Source organism: Dipteris shenzhenensis, chromosome 27 (assembly GCF_047967505.1).
Source record: "Dipteris shenzhenensis isolate YYH24624 ecotype China chromosome 27, Dip_SZ_1.0, whole genome shotgun sequence".
In the NCBI taxonomy this organism is placed as follows: Eukaryota; Viridiplantae; Streptophyta; class Polypodiopsida; order Gleicheniales; family Dipteridaceae; genus Dipteris; species Dipteris shenzhenensis.
In genome coordinates, this window is record NC_141622.1 from 6,865,484 (window position 1) to 6,891,131 (window position 25,648).

Below are 25,648 nucleotides of genomic sequence, written 5' to 3' on the forward strand. Positions count from 1 at the left end.
GCAACATGAAGATCTATAAACGATGACTCCAAGAAAAGAACATCATCAACATGATTCCCTCAAATCTCAACTTACATGTCATTACCATCAGGCATCAAAATACGGCCAGTGAGGCAAGGGGTTTGCATGATACAATGCGCTGTGTCACAAGTGTAGCAAAAAGGATGGGTTGGGTCATGACTGACTTGTATGCCTCCACCAGCACCACATTGGTAATCTATCAACTGTGCATTCAAATGTGTGAAATGAAAAGGGCGTCACGTGCAACAACTTAAAAGCTAAATGGTTATTGCAAGCTCTAGATCATGAAAGAATAAATGCTATTGCTCAATGTACATGCTACCTTGTGACCATAACCCAAGTCAAAAACTTGCCTGAGAACAATCGATGCAATTTGGCTCTCTTTTGTCCCCCTGGAATCTCTACAAGGATGGTGAAGGCAAAAAAGCCTAGCCTGATCATCCCATGCATGTAAGAAACAACACATGTGAGCCCAATTGAGACAACACATTCTTTTTCTCCCCCACAAAATACAACTGCCACATATTTCAATGTACAATTCAAAAATATTAAACCTATAGAAGTTGAGATATGGACAATTTGCTCATAGTTGCTCGGTCTTCATTAAGTGGCCCGTCCACTATGGTCAAGTTGTGTGAATCTGCTCTTATGATAACAAAAGATACAGTCCCAACAACAGACAAGATTGTGCCTTTGCCTAAACCAACAAAGAAAGTCCCCAAGGAACAAGGATGCAATTGTGGTCTTAGGAAGCACGGTAATGGTCCCCTCAAAAGGCCCTGCTTTGATGACATTTGTAGTAGCATCAACACGAAGGGAGAACTTGACTATCCCTCCCTCTCCAACTTCTTGCTTGACAATTGTATGACCCCCAACTAGTAAAATAAATCAAGAACTAGAGTATCCCTATAGTGATGAACATACCCATATGGAATGGACAAAGTGGCGTGTTGCAATTGTGATAATCTGTGAGATATGCCCTCAAACATGTGGGATATGGTTCCTCTCTAACCTTATATGTGCCATACTTAACTAGCAACTTGCCCTTGAATGCAAATCGATATTGAAAGTATTCAGACAACTCAGCTATCCAAAGCAAGGGCAATGAGTTCCCCCCACCAACAAAATTATATGGAGAAGTAATCAATGCTCTTGAGGTGCAACCTTGGGCTTGCAAAGGAGGCTCATGCATGGCTCTAACTATAGATCTGGCTATAGAATTTAGTTAATCAAAACCTTCCTTCTTCAATGAAGAGTTTCTACTTGTCGCAATTATGCACGGGTCTCCATTAGAGAAAGTCTAACAATTGAAGCTCCTATGGTTTCTCCTTAATTGTGCTCTATGAATTGCATGCATATGGGTTCCTGACTACTCTAAATCTCTAATATGCAAGCTATTACAAAATCAACACATGCCAATATGAATAAGGTTGTGTGCTTTTGTCTCTAGTCATGCTTTCTAATGGATGTAAACCATCCCATTTTAACGTCATCACTTCAAAAATGAAAGCTTGAAAAGCAAAGTACAATTATTGGAAGGACACATTGATGGTTAATTGGCATTGTATATGGGATCAGTTACGCATGAATACAAGAGGAAAATCAACTATGAAGAAAGTTACAATTAATCTCACAAAACTCAATTGCTATGTGGAAACTAATTCATTGCAACGGACGTACTAACTCAAATCATGGCTTCTTGAATTTAAAAAACCAAGAGTACATGAAGAAGACAGTTCATGTGTATTTCAAAACTAAAAGATGCATATGAACACATCTCATAAAAGGTTTTTGCTTCGTAGGTTTCTCCAATCTCAAAGAACAACATGAAAATATAGGCATTGGCAACATCAAAGCTTGGTGCAATCAATGCCTCCTTGCACATGCAAGCATAGCATAGTCTTTGTATTGACTATACTTGCAGCAATATGTACTCAACCTATGGTTAAAGTAAAAAAATCTTATAGAGAAGAACTCAATTATGCTAGAAAGGCACACTACTTTATACTTAGGAAGAACACATGGATCCTATCAAAGTATACAACTTTGAAAGTATAATTTGCCACCTTCTGTGTATGCTTCTCGTGCTATAGCAAAAAATGCTTTTAACAAGGACTTCGGTATGCCTGCCTTCTTTTTCCCGTAGTTCTTCACAAACCCAGCAACTTCCAGTGCTTTAGAATATCTCGTAAGAATCAAAGGACTAGTTGAGGAATTGGTCTTCTTTGCTACACCAATAATTGGACAACAAATCAAAATCACAACCACTTTCTAAATTGTCAACTTCCTTATTTACATGGGCACATATCTTCTAAATCGCTAGAAGGTAACTTCAGAGAGTCCTTAATATCTTTGACACTTGTTAGAGGTGACAAATTTGAGAGGCACAATTGTCAACGTACCACACGCAAACCAAATAAGAAGTCAGAAAAAAGCAGTACATAGAAAATGCTCATTCAATATGCAATATGATTGAGCATTCCACAGATTCCCATGATAGTGTAGGATGATTGCAGATTAAATTAAGCAAGGAATAGGGAGACAGAAAAAGAATGGAGCACAAGGAGTGAATGAATTGGAGGTCCTTCCCTCCACCAATGTCCTTGTCTCTCCCTATATGTAGGCGAATGCGTTTTTCCCTGCTCACATCACCCTGCACCTTCTAATATATACACATTGAAATACACACTATTTCAAACCTTTCAAAATTTGTAGTCCTTGTAAAACTAAAAATGTAGACCAGGATCTGAGTTCTTCATCTCCAAAATTGTCTCATGCAGATGGAGGAGCATCGTTTTTTTTACTCAGCTTCGAGACAAAAGCGAGGCACTCTGAGGTAGATTCAGGGGTGGAATTTGTTATGCAAAACGAAGAACATAAATAGAAATCACATGATCATAGAAACAATAAAGAGACCTTGAAAAAAGAATCAAAGCAATCAAAGTGAGTGTCTAGTAGTGGAATAGCATCCAGTAGCTCCTGTGACGAATAACTCTCCATGAAATATTTCCCAAAAAATATTTAATTTTATCGACCATCTCCACATGAAATGATCCACCTCCATATAGAACTGAACCATTGCCATACACAAACCAGAAATTGATCACGACTAATGTCCCGATTCCCCCCATTTCATGTATGAACAGGGCTCTAGCAACCACGCACCAAAATCTAACTTTGTCGTGGTAACAAGAAAGTTAAATATGAAGTAAGCTACAATGGTCCTAAGACAAGTGACTTGGGCAGCCTTTTGTACCATTCCAAAATGTAAGCCCATGATCAAATGACAATTCTCAATCTCTGAATTCTAACGAGAAACTGATTCCTCCTTAAAATCTGAACTAAGATGCACTGCAGTCCTGAGAAAATCGACCCAGGAAAGTTCATCAACAGACTCTATCGTTCCAAAACGTAAGCTCATGACTGATTGAAGGGACATAAGTATGGTAGTGCAGCAAAAATTACCTTGGAATACACTATTTGCTTCGTCACACAGTATAGGCCCAGAACCTTGTCACAAGCCTTCGAGGATTGAAAACATCATTTCGGGACAATCTATCCAAAAAATGGTAGATTGTTTTGTAAATTCACCCCTATATCCTCCCCTCCAAACGATTCTGATAGTGGACTATACCCTGGCAAACAAAAGTAACTGGTGAGATCCTAACGAATACGGAGCAACAATGTTCATCAAATACACTTCACCCCATAACATTGCATGTATCAATGGATTCACAATTCAGATCATCAACTTTTTCGTTGACCTGTTGGCCAAATTTCCTTTCCACGTCTGTTGGAAGCAGAGGATTAGGAAGACAAATAGAAACAGAAGTATGAAATGAAATGAATCAAAAATGAAGTCAAGAAGTTCATAAGGAAGTCAAATGCCTCCCAAAATATGTGCTTTTGGTGTCCATGGACGCCTCTCGTTTCAACTTGAGATGCTTATAGACCGAGTCCATCGTCATCACGTCCTCTATTGCATCATGGGTTATCCTTACTACAATTGCAAACCGAAACAGGTAGAAAGCTCTCCAAAAAGTAGAGAACGTCGGAGCTACCCAAAAACGGCATGTGAAAGAGGTGCAATACCCATGACAAATTAAAATCAATTATACATTAATTTTACTTGGGATTTTCCCCTTTTTTGCGAGCAAGCTGGGAGTGCTAAAGAACAAGTTGAATACATTCAAAAGGCCTGCCCTAGAAGGTGAGAGGGAGAACAAAAGCCTACAAAGGCTTGCCTTGGACTCGAAGCTGAGAGAGAGAACAAGAAGAAGAAGAAGAAGAGAGAGAGAGAAAACAATAAGTGGAAAACCAAAATAAAATAGCTTGAAAAAGACTTTCGCTGCCAGTCATCAATAAGGTCTTTTTAGCTTCTCCAAGCTGCCTAGGCTTCCACGTTTCGACTTGGCAGGCCAAAAAGCATGAGGACTCAATATAATAATATTTGCCCACAGCTATAGTGGAGCTCCTCACGTTCGCGTACATCTGAAATTTTTTGTCTTCGCGAATATCACGCAACATCAGGTACACAACTTGTATCCTTTATGAGGCTAAGAAATTCGAGTACAATTATTAAGATTCGCAGACACTTTCTGTCGAAATTTGCCGCTCTCATAGACTCGATTCTATTTCATTTCATGGTATCTCGCCTCCATAGGCGGATGTGCAAAAGCTTCTGTACGTGGAGGTTGATCTCGATAGGCGCCTACTCTTCCCTTCTCTTGCCAGACCCTCCCTTTCCACAGGAACAGGCAGCCTCGCACCTCCTCGAATTCCTCTAGCGAGGATATATAGTAAGTCGTGCAGTACAAATCAACCGAAAACAAGTACTTTTGCTTGCAAAGCAATCAATGATAGCAAACGAGACCACTTATATCATCACGATAGATACAGACTTCAATGCAAAGTTCTTGAAATGAAGTTCGCTTTGCCTTGAGAATACGAGTGGTTCTGTAATAGGCAACCATGAGAAGGGATCCTTGCAGTGCATCGCAGCGGTTAGATAGGGACAAAGCTTGTTCAATGGTTGCAGGCAATTATACGTTTCAAATTAAACCCTTCATAAATGCCATATTGGTCTTTGCGTAGTATTGAGTAGGAAGAAATTGCAAGAAAGGACAATAAAAGGCTTGCTGAAAGGTATTTGTTACTAGTCCAGGCATGATGTGGCAAGGCTCAATGGATATTACGATGAAGAGGTCGTGAACAGGAAGAAATTGCAAGAAAAGAGAAGAAATTGCTCGCTGATGTGACAATGTTAGACACGCTATCGTAAGGCTTCTTGCATAGGCTTTGTAGGCGGGCTACTGACCATTAAGTGGCCCCTTGGATTTAACTTGGTCCTTGCGTCTGTGATACAGAGAGCCTAGATGCAAAATATTTGTGAAGGTTAGTTTGAGAGCTGGGAGTCTTTTTGAGGTGTGGTCACCTCAGAGCTGTACACATCTTAGAGAGCAGTACGGTCCCGAAATTGTTGGTATTTTGAAAATTGCAACACCTTCAGTCGTAAGCTTGTTGTTTTCTCCATACTATAGGTCCACCGTAAGAGAATAGCTTTTCTTGGCAAGAATGGCGAGGATTTGAGTCATCTTCCCCTAAGCAATAGCTAGCAGGAGTTTGGGCTGGATAATCCCTCAACCACCTAGACATGGGGAGCTGTCACCGGTAGAATCAGTTGTTGCAGGATCTATCCTTGATACTTAGTCCTGTCTCGGCCTCTTTTTGGGAGTGTGGCAATATAAGGATATCCTTAAGCCTCGTAATGACAAGGTGAAGGACCGTGAGGGTCTTGTAGCACTTTAGTTCAGAGTTCCCAAACACCTGGGGATGTCATGCCTAGCTCCTTGACAATCTCAGGCAAAGGACGGGGTCTTGTAGCATGTGTTTGGAAGATCCCAAACACCTAGTGCTCTCATTCTTAGGTCCTTTATCACATCCTAAGTCAGTCATCTATCCTTGATTCACAGCTTGCCTATGCGATAGTGGCAAATATGCTATCATTAAGCCTTATAATGTCAAGGCGAAGGACCATGCGGGTCTTGTAGCATGTGGTTTGGAAATTCTTGCTGCTCTAATGAATGAAGCGACATGCTCGTTCTCTGTCGTGGTCCAATAACACCAATTAGAAGTAAGTCTTAAAAGGATCAGAACACCTACTAGGCGATCAGGTTTGTTCATGTAATGGCCCTTGTATATTTGGCAGTGCTTGAGAGATGTGAGAAAACAGGACATCAACCTAATGCTAGTCCCTGCAGCTATGTAATGGAAGTAAAGCACTCTTCCCGTCTCTCACCAAACTATTGCACAAAAGATACCACGCTTATCTGGAATGTATGGCAGTGAATATTGCAAGTAGGGAATACTATAAATTGCCACAATGTGTGGCCTGAAGTACAAAAAATTCTGTTGCAAACTAACCAGCCAAGTGCTGGATTAGTAAACTCAGTCAAGTGCTAGTATATCTGGATGCTGTACTCCTCTGCTTGTGCACCTATGAAAGGCTTGAGGGGATTGAGGAGAAGGATAGTGGCTAGATTGTGGGCTCACTCTCCATGTATCATGTGAGGGACTATGAGTGAGTGAGCCTTATGAAGTAGTTGTTGAGCATTATACCACACTCTTCTGTCTTTCGGCATGTACACTGCCATGTAAAAGTATGATGCTGTGACTGCTCCATGTAGCTTCCTCCTTCACATTGTTATTCAAAAACCTTGACTCTTTGTTCAGCAGTCATTCAGCAGTCTATGAGATCTCCTAGCTCCAATAGAGGTCAATTCAGGAATGTTGTAGATCCTTGAGTCCTCCAGAGTCTTCGTAGCATGCTCTTTTGTAGATTGATCCTTTGTATTTGGCACCAAGTGTTCAACTGTTTCAACCTTCTCTCTTCAGGCGGAGAGAAGGGACATCTGACGTATGGTGAGTCAGGACCTGTTTGTTGCAGTATGCTACTTTCCACCTGAGACATCTCACTTTGCCCGAGATGTTCGTGAGGAAGCCGACCCATCGTCGTATGCAGCCCTTCATCCAGACATTGTAAATTTCTCCAGTTGCGGAGAATTCCTCCTAGTTGGGGACTTCAACGTGAGGACATGCGTACGCCAGGTACTGCTCCTTGACTTCCAAGATGATGCCATTCTACTGTCGGATATGGACCTAGATGATGCAGGTATGTTGCGAGTCTCCGCTGATAGGTGGGCCCCGGTCATATCTGTTACGCTCTAGCCGAGGTAGCATGACGTCGGAAGAATCAGTCGACATTTCCCTTAAAGGATCTATCTCTGTAATTTATGTGTTTGCGCTTCATGTAAATGATCGGGAGGGATTTAATGTCAAGGTCCTAGGTGAGGGTTGATAGCACCAGACTAGGTGGATCTAAGGCTAAGGGCCTAATGCAAGAAATGTGCCTAGGGGCAAAGGAATTAACGCATCCCAGGAGAGGGGTGAAATGTTGCATTAGGAAGGCCCTATATGGATGACATGTGGCATCTAGATCCATCTAGGGAGATGGGGCTTGCTGAAGTTAGTGAGAGAAGGAGATGGTGTTCATGTATGTTTTTTGAGTTCTCACGATTCAGCAGGATTTGGCTAGGTGGAATAACTCGGTGCTTCTCCCGTGATCTTCCGTAGGAATTAGAGAAAGTGGTTAACATTTGGTATCAGAGCCAGGTTATCGACGAGAAGGGAAGCAGCGCACTTTGATATTTATTATTTACGTGATGCGCTGATTAACGTGAGGTTTTGCGACTATTCTTCACTATGATCAAGCTTCCACACACAATTTCCCTTGGATGGAGCCGCGACGTGGTGCCAGAGAGCAAAATAGTTGTTGAAATGAGCGTTTGGGTGCGACGCGATTCCCAAAAGAAATGATCGGAAGCAAGGGAAAAGAGTAACAGAGCCACCTCTGAGCGCGGAGGGAATCGTCAATGGATGATTTTGGATTCCGATCAACATCACTTGATGAGGTCACCCACGAAGAGGCTGAGGGCGTGTTATAGAGGACTGTGAGGAGCTGGCGTGAGGCGAACATTGTTTAGTGTTGCAAGTAAAGATTCTAGTCGCGTTGATTTCATCAGGTCTCGGAAAGCCTGGCACGGAAATGTGACGTGCGTGGAACGGGACACGCAGGTGACTCGACGAAACGAGGGATGAAGAGCGCAGGAGGGTCCTGCTACTTGTGACCTCCATGCGATGGACTACGACGACGTGATGACGACGTGTCTGAGCGTAGCCCTCCCGCACTTAGCATAGCTTGATCGGGCCTGACAGAGGTTCGTTGACGAAGGTCTTCGACTGCTGGTTGTGTTCGGTGGTCGTTGGTAGAAGGTATCGTTATTTTGTCGAGGTGACCTTGCGGGAGGCTATTCGGTGCATAGAGAAGCCCGCAGAGAGTTGTTGGTAACAGCTGTCGACTGCTTCTCTGACGCATATACAGTCAGAGTACGGATGACTGGTGAGAGCTGAGAGCAGGCCGTACGTGCAGGCTGCAAGCTGCGGGATTCGAATTCCAGGGAGCACTTTATCTATTTTCCCTTTTGGTTTTCGTTATTCCTGTTTTGTCAGAAGCAGTTAGACTTTTGTGGTTTTAGCAGAGGTCGCAGTTTATGATGCTATAGCAAGGACAAATTATGCTTGAGCAGATGCCTGTGTGCTTCAGTTAGAATTAGACTGCAGGAATTTCCCTAGTATAGGGAAAAGCGCCATCTGTGATATATGCCTGTATTAAATGCTTGATCAGTGTGAATGTGGGATTGCAGGAATTCCCTAGTATAGGGAATTGTGTTCAGAGTGTCAGTACCCTGAATTGTGTCAGCTTGTGATTACAGTGTTCTAGGGGTGTTAAAAAAAAAAAAAAAAAAAAACCCCCAAACCAAACCACCTACTGAACTAAATGGAAGCAGAAGAGGGGGCTTCCAGGAGGGACCCTGGTGAATCAGGAGTCCGGCCGACCTAGCAGGGATCGCGCCCAGTAGCTCACACTTTATCTGGCAGGATTGCATTGCTGGAGGATGCCTTGCAACAGTTGTTAGCGCAGCAATTACAAGCCAACGCAGGGCAATCTGAACTTAGGAGAGCGTTACAGAGTATGTCTGCCAGACCTTCTCGAGAAGAGAAGGGTAAGGCTCCAATGGAACTGGAGTCTAGTGTCCATACGGTCGAGCCTAGGAAGGCTAAAGTGCCGAATATTGCGAATTACAGACCGGAAAAGTATTCTGGTCGGATGAACGACCGTAGCTCTGATGTCATTGAGACCTGGCTACACAAATGGGACGAGGCGTTCGCCATTTGTGAGATCAGAAATGACATCAAAAAGATCCGCGAAGCCACCCACATGTTTAGTGAGGCAGCGGATCGGTGGTGGATTAAACAACAAAAAGATGGCATAGCATCCACTACCTGGGAGGGGTTTAAAAGAGAGTTCAGGAAACACTTCTTACCTCCTGACGAGGCATCCCGAGCTTGGGATCAATATAGGAACCTTCGTCAGAGAAATTTATCAGTGGCAGAATACACTGATAAGTTTCGAGAGAGTGTAATGAAGGTTGACGAACCCCTGCCTCAATCAATCCAAGTGAAAGATTTCATATTTGGATTGAATGATCGAATAAAAATGGAAGTTCGGGCTAAGTACGCGAACACGCTAGATGATGCAATAGCTATAGCCCTGAACTACGAGGATGCCAAGGGCAGCAAGCCAAGTGGGTTTGCACAGGTCGGAACCCAGTATGGGTTTAAGAAGAAGTGGGCTAGTAGAGGGAGTGGTTCACAGCCGAGTGGTCAAGCCAAGCAGGCGAGACCGGCTGAAACTCCTAAACCAAGTACCACCATTGGAGTGAAGAGGAAAGTCACTCCAATGGCAGCCCGGGCTTGGTCTAAATCTCCCTTGAACCCAGAACAGCGGGAAAAAGCGAGGAGAGAAGGCTTATGCTTTGGTTGCCTTTAACCTCATCAGTGGAGAGATTGTCCACGTAATAAAGATCGTCGGATGGCTGAGATGGTGATCTCAGAGTGCGACGTGGAGATGCAGGGAAGTCCCAGAGCGGAAGAGATGCAGATTCAGCTAGCGGGATCTTCTCAGAGGTTAGTACCTTGTTTGTTCTGTGTGTCTGTTACTAAGTTAGTGACGAGTGCACCTGATAACATCCTATGTAAGCCCGCAGCAACGGGGTATACAGCCTTCAATGATTAAAATGAAAGGGCAAGTGGCCAGTCATGATGTCATTGTGTTGTTTGACTCGGCGTCAACTCACAATGTGATTAACTCCAAGCTCGTGAAGAGGCTGAAACTAAAGACAAGTCCATCTGACTATGCGTATACAGTCAGGATGGCCGATGGAAGTTCAACTGAAGTATGGGACCAAAGGGTTACCCAGTTGGAGCTTCGGATTCAGGACTATGCTGAGAAGCTTGATTTTGAAATAACCAAGCTTGCTCATGCGATGGAAATCAGAAAGGCTCAAGTAGAGTTTTTGTACCTTTGCACAGCATCGGTAGAGTCGGTGAATGATTATTCGACTAGCACTGATGTTACGCAAAGTGGTGAGATGGCCAAGCTGGCTAATCTTATAACAGAGGAGTTCTCTGAATGTTTTAGGGATGAACTACCTTATGGGTTACCTCCACAGCGAAAAGTTCAACATAAGATTGAACTAATCCCGGGGGCAGAACCTGTAAATAGACCTCCCTATAGAATGAGTTTTACGGAAGAAGCGGAGGTGCGTAGGCAACTGGAAGAATACCTCAAGTTGGGGCAGATTCAACCAAGTTTCTCACCTTTTGCTTCGCCAGTGATATTAAAAAGGAAAAAGGATGATACGTTTCGCCTCTGTATAGATTACAGAGCATTGAATAATATCACTGTTAAGCACAGGTATCCGATGGCTCGGATTGATGATTTGCTTGATGCATTACATGGAGCCGTGATTTTCAGCAAGATAGATCTTAAGTGCGGCTATCATCAGATCCGGATTAGAGCCAAGGATGTGCATAAAACCGCTTTTAGGAGCAGGTTTGGTCATTATGAGTTTTTGGTAATGCCCTTCGGACTTACCAATGCTCCAGCGACCTTCGTCATGCTTATGAACGATTTACTACGTCCGTATATCGGAAAGTTCGTAGTACATTTTATTGACGATATCCTGATATTCAGTAAAAGTGTTACTGAGCATCGTGAACACTTAAGGATAGTGTTCAGTACTTTGAGGAAAGCCAGTCTTTATGTGAATAAAAAGAAAACTATACTGTGTATGGTTAGGCTTGAGTATTTAGGGTTCATAATTACTCCACAGGGGGTAGAAATGGATCCGAAGAAAGTGGCTGCGATACTAACTTGGCCAATCCCTCAGAGTCTGACCGCGTGTTGCGATCATTCTTGGGATTTGTCCAGTTTTATAGAAGGCATATGAAAGGATATTCCGGAATAGTATCGCCATTGACTGATCTGACCTCAGATAAAGTACCTTTTATTTGGGGACAGAATCAACAGGAAAGTTTTAACACCATAAAACAAGCTGTGGTCTCAGGACCGGTGTTAAAAATAGTTGATCCCCAGAAACCGTTGTTCCTAGAAACCGATGCAAGTGGCATTGCGGTAGGAGCAGTTCTCCTTCAAGAGGGAAGGCCAGTAGCCTTTGAAAGCAAGAAGCTTTCTCCCTCTCAAAGGAATTGGCCAACTCATGAATTGGAGTTGTATGCTGTTATCCATGCTTTGAAAACATGGAGGCATTATCTGTATGGTTCAGAGTTTTATGTGGATGTAGATCATGATACTCTGAAACATTTCTGTAAACAGCCTGACTTGAGGGGCCGCCAAGCTAGGTGGGCATAGCTCATGCAAGAATTTAATCTAATGATTCGGTACCGAAGAGGAAAAGACAATAAGGTTGCTGATGCGTTGTCTCGCATTATGCACAACCTGAGTTTCACGGTATTAGAGAGTGCTCTAATGACCGAGATCAGAGAAACTCAAAAGGTGGACGAGTTTGTCCAGAGCTTATGGCCTAAGGCTCATGTGTTAAAACCCGGGGAAAGTGAAAAGGATGACCTGGCATCCAGAAAAGGCCAAACTTATGCAAGATATACCATAAGGGATGGTATGCTAGTTAGAAATGGCAAGGTTGTAGTACCTGGTCAGAATGATCTCAGGCAGAGAGTCATTCGACAATGCCATGATAGCCCGTGTGCGGGACATCCAGGAGTCGAGAAGACATATGATCTCGTGAAGCGAGATTTCTTTTGGCCAAAGATGAAAAAGCATATTCATGAATATGTGACACGGTGTTTCTCGTGTCAGGTAAGTAAGGCCGAGCGGGTGAAGCCACCCGGACTTTTACAGCCCTTGGAAATACCACTAAGTAAGTGGGAGAGCATTTCCATGGATTTTATTGTAGGGCTACCTGCAACACAAGGAGGATACAATTCTATCCTTGTGGTGGTTGATCGTCTAACCAAGATGGCTCACTTCATTCCGACTAGAGAGTCTATTAGTGCCCCGCAAGTGGCGGATTTGTTTATTAGACATATATTTCGTCTGCATGGATTGCCTAGATCCATAGTGTCAGACCGAGATGTCAGATTTACCGGTCATTTCTGGACTGCGGTATTCGAGACACTAAGGACTGAGTTGGGAATGAGTAGTGGGGATCATCCTGAGACGGATGGTCAGACGGAGAGAGTCAACCAAACTTTAGAGGATATGCTGAGGGCATATGTGTCATTGAGGCAACATACATGGGACAAGTGATTGCCATTGTTAGAGTTTGCCTACAATGATAGGAAACATTCATCTACTGGGTTCAGTCCGTTTGAACTGAACTATGGTTATAGACCAGCCAATCCAACTATAGTTGGAGTACCTCAAAGTGCCTAGTGCCGCGAACTTTGTAGTTCAGATGCGGGAGATGCTAGCACTTGCGAGAGCTAATATCCGCCAGGCTATGGATAGAGCCAAGGTGTATGCGGATGAAAATCGGTCTATAAGAGTATTTGAAGAAGGAGAAAAAGTTTTTCTCAGAATTCCTTCGCACTCGAAGTCGTTGACTTCAGGAGAGTGTGCTAAGTTATCACCTTGATACTGTGGGCCGTGGTTAATTCTAAAGAGAATAGGCAGTGTAGCCTATAAATTAGAATTGCCACAGGGGTGTAAGGTGCACCCGGTTTTTCATGTTTCACGTTTAAAGAAATTTTTACATACTAGTGACTCACTAATCGAAGGTGTGGTTTTGTTTCAGGAGGTAGAGGATATTGCAAGGCGCAAACCAACAAGAATCCTGGACCGAGGAACAATGCAAATACGAAATCGGAAGATACCCACGGTGTTGGTTGCATGGCATGGTCAGCCTCTATCCGAAGCTACCTGGGAATCCGTATATCAGTTGCGGAGAGTGTTCCCAGACTTTATCATCGAGGAGAGGGAAGGAATGTTACGCTCTAGCCGAGGTAGCATGACCTCGGAAGAATCAGTCGACATTTCCCTTAAAGGATCTATCTCTGTAATTTATGTGTTTGCGCTTCATGTAAATGATCGGGAGGGATTTAATGTCAAGGTCCTAGGTGAGGGTTGATAGCAAAAGACTAGGTGGATCTAAGGCTAAGGGCCTAATGCAAGAAATGTGCCTAGGGGCAAAGGAATTAACGCATCCCAGGAGAGGGGTGAAATGTTGCATTAGGAAGGCCCTATATGGATGACATGTGGCATCTAGATCCATCTAGGGAGATGGGGCTTGCTGAAGTTAGTGAGAGAAGGAGATGGTGTTCATGTATGTTTTTTGAGTTCTCACGATTCAGCAGGATTTGGCTGGGTGGAATAACTCGGTGCTTCTCCCGTGATCTTCCGTAGGAATTAGAGAAAGTGGTTAACAATATCATATGGGCATGCTAGGTTGCATGATCCGATTATTTACAATGGTCTCAGTTGGTGGCCTTCCTCAATTGGTTTCACCTGTTTCCCAGGGGGGGGGGGGGGCTCCAGCATAGTCGACTACATCATGGGATCCCCTGCCTTCACATCCGGTATCACCGATCTTCTATTGCACCTACCTCTTCTTTAGCGTCTCCACTCCTCTTCTAGCTATACCACCTACACCAGCGATCACTCACACTAACAGGGAGTCAGCAAATTAGACCATTAACATTTGGTGATCCTGTTGGGGAAGGGTCAATTGAATTTGCTTATTAACATGCGATTAGTTACGGGAATTGAGTGGATTGAGTTGAGCAAGCTTAGAATTAAGCGCATAGCCATTGAGAGAGGTTCGTGGTGACTAGTGATGAGTTGAAGCAATTGTTGGGTGTTGGGGGCTACTATAAGAAAATACCTCTGAGTGACCACATACGAGTGCGGTAGTCTGGTGATGTGCTTGAAGACAGGAGTGTGGATTGCAGAGAGCATCTAGACAGCCAATTGGCTGATTTGCGACTTAGCCAATGTCTGATACATGCTTAGAACAGAGACGCGGATACACAGCTAGACGCAAAGAATTTTTGAGTCAAAGGAATTGGCTACATCTACCCATGAGAGTTGGTGCGGTCTCAGAGACACGCCTATAAACACTTCTTACATGCATCGATTACTGACACGACCCCAACACTCCTGAAACCTCTGACTTGCAAGCAAACACAAGAACACACCAACATGAAGAAACTGAGCAGGCTGCTCACCACCGAACCATGACATCTACGGGATGCAATCCCGAATCAGGAGATGTCCCCTCTGAGCCACGAGCTAAGCTACTGGCACGAACTCCCAACCAGATCCTAACCAGCTTGGTGTCCCATACCACCAGGTGGCACTGTGAAGCCTGGGATCTGTTGCTGGGCCTTGGGCTACGCTATGATGCAGGCACGCGTCCGCGACTCAATCCAGGATCAGACCTAGCACCTGGGAACGAGACTTGCTTCCATTGGCTCACTGAGAACTGAACCTCTGGGCCCCTTATATAGACTCGGCCCCCAAGCGCCAAAAATAGCGAAGACCTCTATTTGGTTCGTACCCTTGCCACTCAACCCGAGAATCAAGCCTGCCTAGCTCTAAGCCTCCCCAGGCTACCTGAGCTGGTCTTGTGTACCCAATACACGTCAGATACCAATCCATGCACATGACAATTACATACCACTTTTAGAGGATTGTGCCGCTTCGCTCACTTCTTGAGGCTTCTCTTCACGCCTTCCCCCATGATTTGAAGGTCAACTTGGTAAAATCAAGGTTATGATCTTCAACACATCACGGGCAGCTATGCATAGAAAGTAGTTCGCTTTTATTGGATCATCAGTTGAGATTGTTTAGTCATACACCTATTTGGGGTTTCTCTTTCTTGACAATGAGACCGGCGACGTAGGCCCACTTGAGCAGAGGATATGCCTCACCAGCTAGACTGGAGAGCCAGTGCTTCCACTCACATTTTCAGTGCCCTCGGACCAGGGCGCTCGTCTTCGACTCCTTGGTCTAGCTAGATGGTATGAATGGTAGCCCGTGTTTGGGAGCGGATCTCTTTGATGCAGCAGAGGGGCTTGAGTAGAGCGCTTCCAGGTTCTCATGCTATCGAGGATTATACATAGTAAGCCATCAGTTCCCTAACAGATCAACCAGACCGAATTTGGGTCAGCATTGAGAGTGGGCAAGCTGAGGGAGTACTCAGGGAGAGGCCCATGTTGAGAACGATTACCAACGTCAAATCCTTCCTAGGATTTTGAAGTTTGAACCTCTTCTAGACTCACATATGGAATTATGTCAAGATAGCATTGCATCTACAAGGCTTGTCTAAAGGGATGGAGAAGGGTAAATATGATAAGTATCGACCCATTGTGTCGGTAGAGGAGCTTGACGCGTGTCTTAAGCAATGAGATAGTTGATTCTAGTAAACCATTCATGGTTGAAACGGATGCTAGTGAGTATGCTGTTGGAGAAGCCTCATTCTAGGATGTAGCTTTTGAGAGTAAAAAGCTAGCTGAGCCATCATGAATTTGTGGGAAGGATGTGAATATGCCCGGGACACCAATCAAGACATTTTCTTAATCAAAGTTAATTTTGACAAGGTCTATGATAGGTTGGAGTGGGACTTTCTGATATAGACCCTTCAAGATATGGGGCTCGGCACTATCTTTGTTTCTTATATCAAAATGCTGCTAACAAATGCCTCAGCTAAGGTTTGTGTGAATGGAGTGATGACTGATCGTTTTCCTCCGAAAAGGTCCATAACCCCTTCTCTTTGCTATAGCAGCAAACTCTCTTGGCTGGCTCCTCCTAGATAAGGCCCAACAGGGGATACTCCAAGGCATTGAACTCTCTTCAGGCAAACATATAGGAACCCAGCAAGTTGCAGATGACACCAACTTAACCCCTAGGAATACTCAGCAGGATGTCCAGGGGTTTTAGAGTGCTTGAAAACTTTTTGTAGAGCCTCTGGGTCACAGATCAATCACTTGAAAACTGGGTATGCTACTCTCGGTGGTAAAAGTCAGGAGGTGCTTGGTCCGTTGGGATGCCAAAGGATTCCTAACGGCACTGTCTTCAGATTCCTAGGTATACCTATGGGCTTTGACATTTCCATGAAGGACATGTGGGTTTGGGTAATGGAGGGATTCAGCAAAAAGCTTGATATATGGAGCAAATTTGGCTGGCAGGAAAATGGTACTTAACTACTGCATCCATCCTATTGTTATATTTTACTTGTCATGCTGGCACCCTGCAAAACTAGTTTGGACAAATTTACTACCAAATGTCGATCTTTTCTTTCGGGAGGCAGCAAGAGAATATCCAATGCAAGATGGAGCTTTTGCACAAGACCCAAGCAAGGAGGATTAGGGATAATAGATGTGAAGCAAGCTGCCTCTTGGATTATTAAAGCTCTTCTCAACCCAAAGTTGGATTGGGCCCAGCTCCTCTCTAGACAGGTCAGACCCATTAGGGTTGGAGAGGCTACCCTATCTTATCTGCTATTTTCTGCCTTGAGCCTTGCTTCACTAAAGGTAGCCAGCTTTGGAAGTCTATGTGGTCAACTTTTGAGACAATGAAAAGCCAAGCGATCTTCTCTGGGAAAGGTGATTGGATTCAATTTGGGTTTCTGTGATCCATAAGAACTTCCCTTTAAATGATCTTGACATCAAATTAACTCCGACCACCGGGCTTCCATCAAATCAGAAGAGTTGCTGAAATACTTTAGAGAAGAGTTATCAACGTAGAGCACAAAAATAGAGCCATACTCGTTGGCCACTTGTATTTTAGGGCATATATTACTAAAACAAAAGATACATAGTTTTGATCCTTTACAGTCAACCCTGGGGACAGACAGGACCAAAAAAGTAAAACAGCAAAAGCTGTCACAGTGAACTGTGGTGTAGAAGTATAGCTGCAAAAAGTCATATCAACACTCAGAATCAGATACAAGCTGAATGGTACCCTTATCCTAGCATTCCCTGTTGTTCTTGATCTAATAATCTGCCTCATGTTCTTCAATCTCCTCAAAGAGCTGATCATGGTCCTTGTTGTCAATTCGATGGCTTGAGCTAGCTTGTAATGTTCTTGATAGCCAGTCTAAGAAAAGAGATTCAGCATTAGTAACAGTGTTATTGAATTGAAAAGCATTCATGGAGGTCCATATAAACCATATTGCATGTGCCCTAGCAAGTATCCAGAGAGACTGCTTCACTTTAGAGGATTCCCCTAGCAAGATAGACTTCTAGTTCAAAGATTCTCCTCGTTGGATTTGGGCTATCTTCCAAACTCTCCTAGCAGAAGGGCAAGCAACAAAGAGGTGGAACATATCTTCCTTTTAACCACGACAATGTTTACACTGCCCATCTCCCTTACCAATCTTGTGACCCCTAGCATTTGTCCATACAGCCTTATGTAGAATTAGCCAAAGGAGGGTGGACGTTTTTTCTGGAATTCCTTTGGCCCAGATTCTACCAAATATAGCCTTCTAGCCCAAAAGACTGTCCCCCAAATTCCATCTATATCCTCCATGGGAGTAGGCATGGGTAGCAAGTGAGAAGAGTTCACCCAGCTGAACTCCATTGCATAGTTTAGAGTTGTGCCCCCTTCCACTGAATGCTTCCTTCCCACAATGCTAGTCTTGCTTTGATCAGCTCAGCAACTTGGTTGGACAGCCTAAACTACCTTCTAGTCTGAAGGCCCTTTTTGTGGAGAATGCTAGTAGTAATGAAGTCTGCATCCGTTATCTAAAGGGTTCCACCAACAAGGTAGCTAATGCCTTGAGCAAAATTGGTATTGTGAATCAACTTTCCTTCATAGAGATCCATTCAGACCTGTATGACTCTCTCACTGGCCTTTATCGTGAAGTTGAATTCTTCCAAATTATTTAGGATAAAGTACAAGTTGGGACTCTCACGAGGCAATAAACTACGAGTTTGCTTCATTTGGAATGGTCAGCTTTTCCGAAAGGGCAAGGTCTGTGTATCCGGGGCGAGAGATATGAGGCATCCTTTCTTGTTTGAATGTCATGACAGTCCCAGTGACAGTCATTCAAGGGTACAAAGAACTTTGGAACTAGTCAAAAGGATCTTCTTTTGGCCTAAGCTTAAGGTTGATGTTGAAACTGTATGTTTAAAATTGTCAACAATGCCAAGTCAATAAATTGGATTGCTTGAGACGAGGGGGATTGTTGCATCCTTTGGAAATACCTGAGAACAAATGGCAAAGTATTTCTATGGATTTTGTGGTAGGCTTACCACGATCCTCTAGTAGGCATAATGCAATTTGGGTAATCGTTGATCGATTCAACAAATCGGCTAGATTCATACCTACAAGAGAGGCTATTACAGCCAACCAGCTTGCACATTTGTTTGTTACAAAGGTGCTAAGTTTATTGTGCATTTTGTGAGGGTTATCAGATTTACAAAAACGTTTAACCATTCTAGAGGATAAAGTCCACAAGCAGCTCGGTCCTCATCTTCTGAAGGACCTGATAAGCAGGCTGTCATAGATGAAGTAGTAAAAGCTTGCAAGGCTTCTCCTCCTACTCCTCAACTACTCTCTACAGTCAAAGATCTAATTCACACTGAAGTACAAACAATCAAGAAAGAAGTTATTGTGGAGGTTGATACAAAGGCAAATAAAACTGATATCCACGAAGATGTCAAAGAACATGAAGCCAGACGTGACAATGCACTTAAGATCAGAGTAGGCTGAAGGTTGGTACAAAGAGGAAGATTCTTTTAGTGAAACTTTAGCACATGTCAAAGCAGCAATGCCTAGCATTGATTGTGACGGTTGATGATGATGGAGCCAACCGCCACTCCAACGGACGTGCTATCGTTACGATCAAATCACAAGATTTATGAAAAAAGCTTCTCTGCCAGTTTTACAATTTAAAAGGGACTAAGCTATGGATAGCTGAGGAACTCACACGAGCTCAACTGAAGAATAAGGCAGCATAATTATCCAAAAGTCAAGGCTGCTAAGAAAGATGGAAAATGGACAGTATATCATGAAGACATAGCAATCATCAAAGAGTACCAAAAGGCGCTCAGTCATAAACTGATGTATGGCTTATCAGTAACACTCTAAATAAATGGAGCTGCTTTTTTATGTAGACACTCTAAATAACGGGAGCTGCTTTTTGGTACTCCTTGGGAGCTGCCATGTGCCCTCCCTAAGCAGATGTACTAGTGGCTTTTTCCCGTCCCATAGAGTTTGCAATTGTAGGTTGCCTAAGGGAATTGAAGAAAGACTGTGTGCAGCTGCAGGCTGCCTTGAGGGACATGAAGAAGGCAGGCAGGGCTGGAAGGAGATGTTTTCAAGAGCGTGGAAGCAGGGCTGAGTGCGGGAAGAGCTGCACGATGAAGAGTGTGGAAGCAGGGCTGAGTGGGGGAAGAGCTGCACAATGAACAAGTGAAGGGTGCCCCTCCTTTTAACATTTGGAGTAGGTCACATGGGTTAATTATATTGGTAGGCTGCATGGAGACTGGGTCCTTGGGATGACACGTGGCCCTGCCACATGTCTTATGCCACCTCACAGGCTGCCTTGTCATCTTTGCGACCACATCATCATGCCATGTGTCATGGCTAGCGCATCATCATGCCACGTGTTATGTGGTGGTTGTGTCATATGCTATACTTTTGGATTAAGGTTGTTTTCAACCACTCTATTTGTCTGACCATTAAATTCAGATTGGGTGGTCAATACTACTCTGATTTGACTTTTCATATCATCCTTAGGTTTTTGGCAATCAGCTCTATTCAAATGGCTAAGCTAGGATTAATTGAATTTGGTTGGCCTTCTCACATGACCTATTAGGCCTATTTAGTTTTTTGTCTTGTCTTGTATCCGTTCGACTCTTTCAAAGCTATTGCAAATATTCTCTGCATTTGATTGGTCCGTTTGGGTACTCTGGTGGGCCCTGCACACGGCTCGTCTAAAGGAAGACAGGTGGCTGGAAGCATGGAAGGCCTTGGAGAGCACATCTCTTGAGGAGTGGTCTTGTTGCTTTGGGGAGGGAAGGCCCACCCAAAGGGGGATGTCGAGCGACTTGTGGGACACTAATGCTCGTGGGGTCAGCCCCCATATGCTAGACCCTAGCCAACTAGTATCTAACTGAACAGGAGGAAAAACTATGTTTCCTTTTGGCAAACATTTTAGTTTAAAGAACTTGAAATTACAAAAAACAAAGACATGGGATAAATTACCAAGTGCTTTCATCTTCGTGGTCAAGCTGACGTCATTAGTGGATGCTATGTGTAGTTAGAGTGCTAAGTAAGTTTACTTAGTTCTCAGGTAGTTTGTTTTTAGGGCTAGTATTAGTTTATGTTTTATATGTTTTGTTTGTTAGTAGCCGCCTCTGCCTCCCTTCTCTTCAGCTTCTCCAGATTGCCGACTTCGTGCTCTTACATTCTCTGTTGTTCTCTAGTTTTGCTGCCTGCTGTACTTGCATTTAGTGACGTTCTCTGTCAGCGGCGACGTTTTCTCTCTATCTGTTTATGTTTTGTTCATGACTGTTGTGATTGATGTGGAGCAAAGGGGTAAGTACAAAGGCAGCGGCTCTGTATATGTTAATGTGTTGTTCATGACTGCTGTGATTGATGTGGAGCAAAGGGCTAAATACAAAGGCGGTTGGTGGAGCAGGCAGCATATCTATTGCTGCATAGTTTACAGCCTTTGTCGTCTTTCTCCAGTGTGCTCTTCATGTTGCGAGGTCGATTCTCGCGTGAGTTAAGTCCTTGACGCTATAAATTTTGATGTGGTCTATCAAGGCGGCAAATTTGTTTTTGACTAGACCTAAAATGCACTACTAATTTCATGCATGTTTACAACAAAATAAAACAAAAAATTGTCAACAATATATGCCTACGTACTTCAACAACAAAAATCTGAATTTGTATGATTGGATATATTCTAGTCTTACAAAGGTATATAAAATATATGCGTAGAATCTTCAAAATTGTAAATAACTACGCAAACGCTGGAACACGCATTGCTATACATGATTCAATAGACATAGAGATAACCAATACATTCACACATCAAGGAATTGAAATTGCCCAAATTTCAAAAAATAATAAAATATTCTCAATTTTTAACATATATAGAGCCCCAATAAATAATTACAAAATAGTTATAACATACAACAAAACATACTACATCATATCAACAACATACACATTATATTGTTAGGTGACTTCAATTTTGATTTTGATATGTCTAAACAAACATCCCAATCGATAAAGACAATGGAGAGATTCAACATTTACTTTGGCTCGCAATGAGATCACACACACACACACACACATATAAACATACCAGTAGAAAATACATGAACTGGAACATCATATGCATATTGGTCAGATCACTCTAACTGTTATATATGCATGATCATCTTCAACATAACATTACAGCAAATTATCTCCGTACAATGTGTAATACACTAACCTACCTTAACAAAGCAGGGCCTTAATTCTCCACCTTGTTTGGAGTGGGAATTTGTGGGAATAGGACTTGTATACAGTCATCGATCTTTTTGTATTTTGAGTGCATGCCATTTAAATATGAGAGTCTTCCTGGCGTGGAATTTTGGAGATCCTGTGGGAATTTTAGAGCGATTTTTGGTGCAGAAGTAGCTATCCACACCACCTCCTTCCGAATTTCTGTTGCCAAGGGTTCCATTATTGTGGTGCTCATGAGTCATTTACCAGGGCAAAGATGATACCAATAAATTGCCAATCTGAGGCAATTATAGTATGGTCAGATGCATTAAGCTGGAATCAATGGTTTTCTATCAAGACTGAGCTTTACTGTCAAAAGGGTGGCTGATCTCAAAGAAAATTGCTGGCAGATGAAGAGAAATATGGTGCATAACAGGGAAAGAAGGAAGTTATGGTGGCAATTGGAAAAAATGGATGACAAATGCCTTAATTTTTGCACTACACCATTGTGAGCAAGCCTCTTTGTATAAAATGGCTGTTGTACGGTTTTTATCTTGTTTTAAGTTGTGCCTGCTTTAGTGCAGCATTCACATGTGAGCAAAACCAAAATCATGTTTCACACAAGAAATCAGCCCAACAACGAGCTTGGGGTATTCTTGAGTCTTGAAAAAGCTGGGATTGGGAGAGATTTGAAGTTGATCATGGAAAAACTCATGTTCCTATCTTTCCCACAGGCAGTGTGGTTTGGTCTTGAAACACATGCGCTTCCATCGCCTTTTTAGGTTGATGTGCCCGAAAGCAGTGGCTTCCTGCAGTGTATCATTTTTATTTCTGGGGGAAAGGTTTTCCTACTCTTGCAGGGTTGAAGTGGGTGCAGAAGAGACAATGGGGAAGGGGCACTTGAGTCCAAAGGGAAGGGGAGCTTTTGTACCTCCTGGTTTCTAATTTGACTCAGAATTGCGAATGGGTCCCTGTCTGCCCGTCTCTTGAGGAGCAGATTGTACGGTTTGTATTTGAGAGGACCAGTCTGAAGTTTTTTTAAATGCATAGAGCAATTGCGAGGACCTAGTAATGTCCAGGCAGTGACATCGCTTGTTACAGACTAGTGGTGGATGATTATGGGGAATCCTAGGAGTTGAGGAAGGATAACCAGCCATGCACAATGGTAAGGAAGAAGTGAAGTCCCAACCTGCTGATGACCCTCTGAGCGCTTATCTGTAGGACAGGAAGGGCCATTTTAATCTGTAAAGCAAGCTTCAGAAACCTGACCAAAAGACAACATGGACCAAAACCATGCAGAACAAAGGTGCACAGGGAACACGGCAAAGGGGCAAAGGACTGTTATTGCCAGCAACACATAGATGTACTGAATGTTGTAAGCCAAGGGTGGAAACAGGCAACCACGTCAGAAAGACAAAGGCCATCCTCAAACAGACAGATGATTATCCTGCTGTCTCCCAGTAACAGGCTGCATCCTGACAAGTACCAAACACGATGGGCCTCTTTCGACCCTTCCACCATTTGGCAGAGTATGCACATTCTGCCCATTGACCCTGTTTAGAGAGATCCACGTGGCTGCTCCACATAGAATAAGTTTTGTAACTAGAACGTTTTTGGGATTAAACCTGGCTTAAATAGGAAGGAAAAAACTTTTTTCAAAAGAGAAGGAAAAATTTAAGTACTGGCAACGCCACAACACCTTTGTTTGCTTTTATGTCATTTGCATGTCTTGTTGTTTCTCTTGTTCAGTCTGCTTGGATTCTGCTTATGATCATTCTTTAGAGTTCTCAACATATGAACACTAAAAGAACCTACTTCTGGGCTGAATGCTACTGCTCTTACCATATGTGCAAGTTATTACCAAACAGTAGTAAGTGATGCATTCCTTACAAGCAACTTGGCTTTATTACTGTAACCATACAGCCTTGGTTGCTATCAGACTATGTTGTTCCAGCTGCATTGAACTTCGGAGACCTCTGATTTAGAAATTTAAGGTGTAAGTACATGTCCTACTGTAAGCTAGTGCTTACTAAGAGTTCTCTCCTTGTGCATTGTCTATGTGGAGACACGAGGTCGTCTCTCCTGTGATGCAGTTTGTCACATTGTTAGTGACACAAAGGGTTCATTATGTTTCTCTCAGAGGCTTCAATCAATCCATTAGTTGACTCGCAAAAGTACTAGCAATGACATAAGGTCACATGTATATTATCTGAAGCTTCTATTGTAATAGCACCTACTCCACTTCACTTTTGAGAGAAGGTTTGTGTTACAAAAGCGCTTGAATTTTCCTTGCAGGGTCACGCTGCTGACAATATGCCCAAACATGGGAACTTGGGAGATCAGCCTAGTTGGTTTACACCAGAGAGGTATCAATTTTCTTTGCAAATGCTCTCCCTATCTATGTAGTCATCACTGGTTGTAGTTTGAAGCTGATGACAATCATATGCTCGAATTCTGTACATCTGTAAATTTAAGGATTTGCTTTGTGAAGAGGTCAAGTAGTTTGGGGCATGAGAAAATACAACAGGCATCACTAAACCAACTTTATTGGTCCAATGGCAGATTGCTTTTGATCTTGTGCATGGTGAATCTGCTAAACTATGTGGATCGTGGAGCTATAGCGAGTAACGGAGTGAATGGAGCTATGTCTAATACGACCTGTAACCCCACAGAAACTTGCTACAGAGGCAGTGGAATACAGTAAGGGATAATTTATATATAAACATCGTGTGGAACATGACGTAATGATGCTGCATGCTAATGTTATTTTATTGCCTCGTTTAAATTGCCGCTACTTCTTTTGCAGGGGAGATTTTGGTTTGACTAATTTTGAGGATGGAGTGTTGTCTTCAGTTTTCATGGTTGGCCTTTTGGTAGCATCTCCTATCTTTGCGCATCTGGCAAAGACGTATGTATAACTCTTCCTTTAAAATGTTATGTCAGCAAACAATCATATCTGAAATGCATTCAAGTATCTCCATGTGCTGATGAGGTGTTGGGGAACACTCAGAATGTATTCATTATGTTTATTGCAAATGTGGCTTTCTCCTTCACAAGCTAGCACCTGCGGTATTACAAGTTTTTCCACTTAATTTGTAGCATCAGGAAGCGTTTATTTATTTTGTTAGGGTCCTCTTAGGCTAGAGATGATACATCGCATTGGGTTCAGTAAAGGTCAAGATAAGGCATTGCCAAGTTACGCTACTGAGATCATTTGTCACTATACCATGAATGGTAGGCAGAAGAAGAAGACCGACATGGTGCAGACTGGTATGAATTATTTCTTCAACTCTATTGGTTGCCTGGGGGTGCACCAATTTCGGTCCTTCATATGAAAACACATGTTATAAAATGATTAGGGCGTGTGAACAGTGAATATGGAAGTAGGCCTGGCTATTGCCATAGTGAGCAGTCTGTGACACTGAATTGAGTATAGAAACACTAGCTAGATCTGAGTGAAGACAAAGGAGCTGCTATCATGAGTGATTCATCATATCAGGAATGAGTATTAGACAATCTTTACATAATGGGTAGCATTTCTTTGAAAACTCATATGCAAAGAACGACAAAAGAAAACAAGGGGAAAACAAGGGGAGAAAACATAGGATCACCAAATACTCTATGGTTTCTATTTTTCCAGAGAGTCCAGAGTGCCTAGTAGCGAACCTAGGTAAAGAACAACTCAAAATCCGGCCGTCGAGGATAGATCCCAAAAAGGCCAAAAAGCTTCCCGAAAGAAGCCTG

General features: G+C 43.1%; 1 protein-coding gene across 1 annotated transcript in view; it reads left to right on the top strand.

The window, feature by feature from the left end:
• The first annotated feature begins 4,462 nt into the window (after positions 1-4,462).
• Positions 4,463-25,648, top strand: part of LOC147883803 (putative sphingolipid transporter spinster homolog 2) — a 113,061-nt gene continuing 91,875 nt past the window's right edge. The window contains exons 1-4 of the mRNA XM_087398388.1: positions 4,463-4,551; positions 24,200-24,270; positions 24,467-24,604; positions 24,711-24,812. Coding sequence (XP_087254514.1) covers positions 24,218-24,270; positions 24,467-24,604; positions 24,711-24,812 — 293 coding nt within the window. The 5' untranslated portion in view covers positions 4,463-4,551; positions 24,200-24,217. The remainder of the gene's footprint in view (positions 4,552-24,199; positions 24,271-24,466; positions 24,605-24,710; positions 24,813-25,648) is intronic.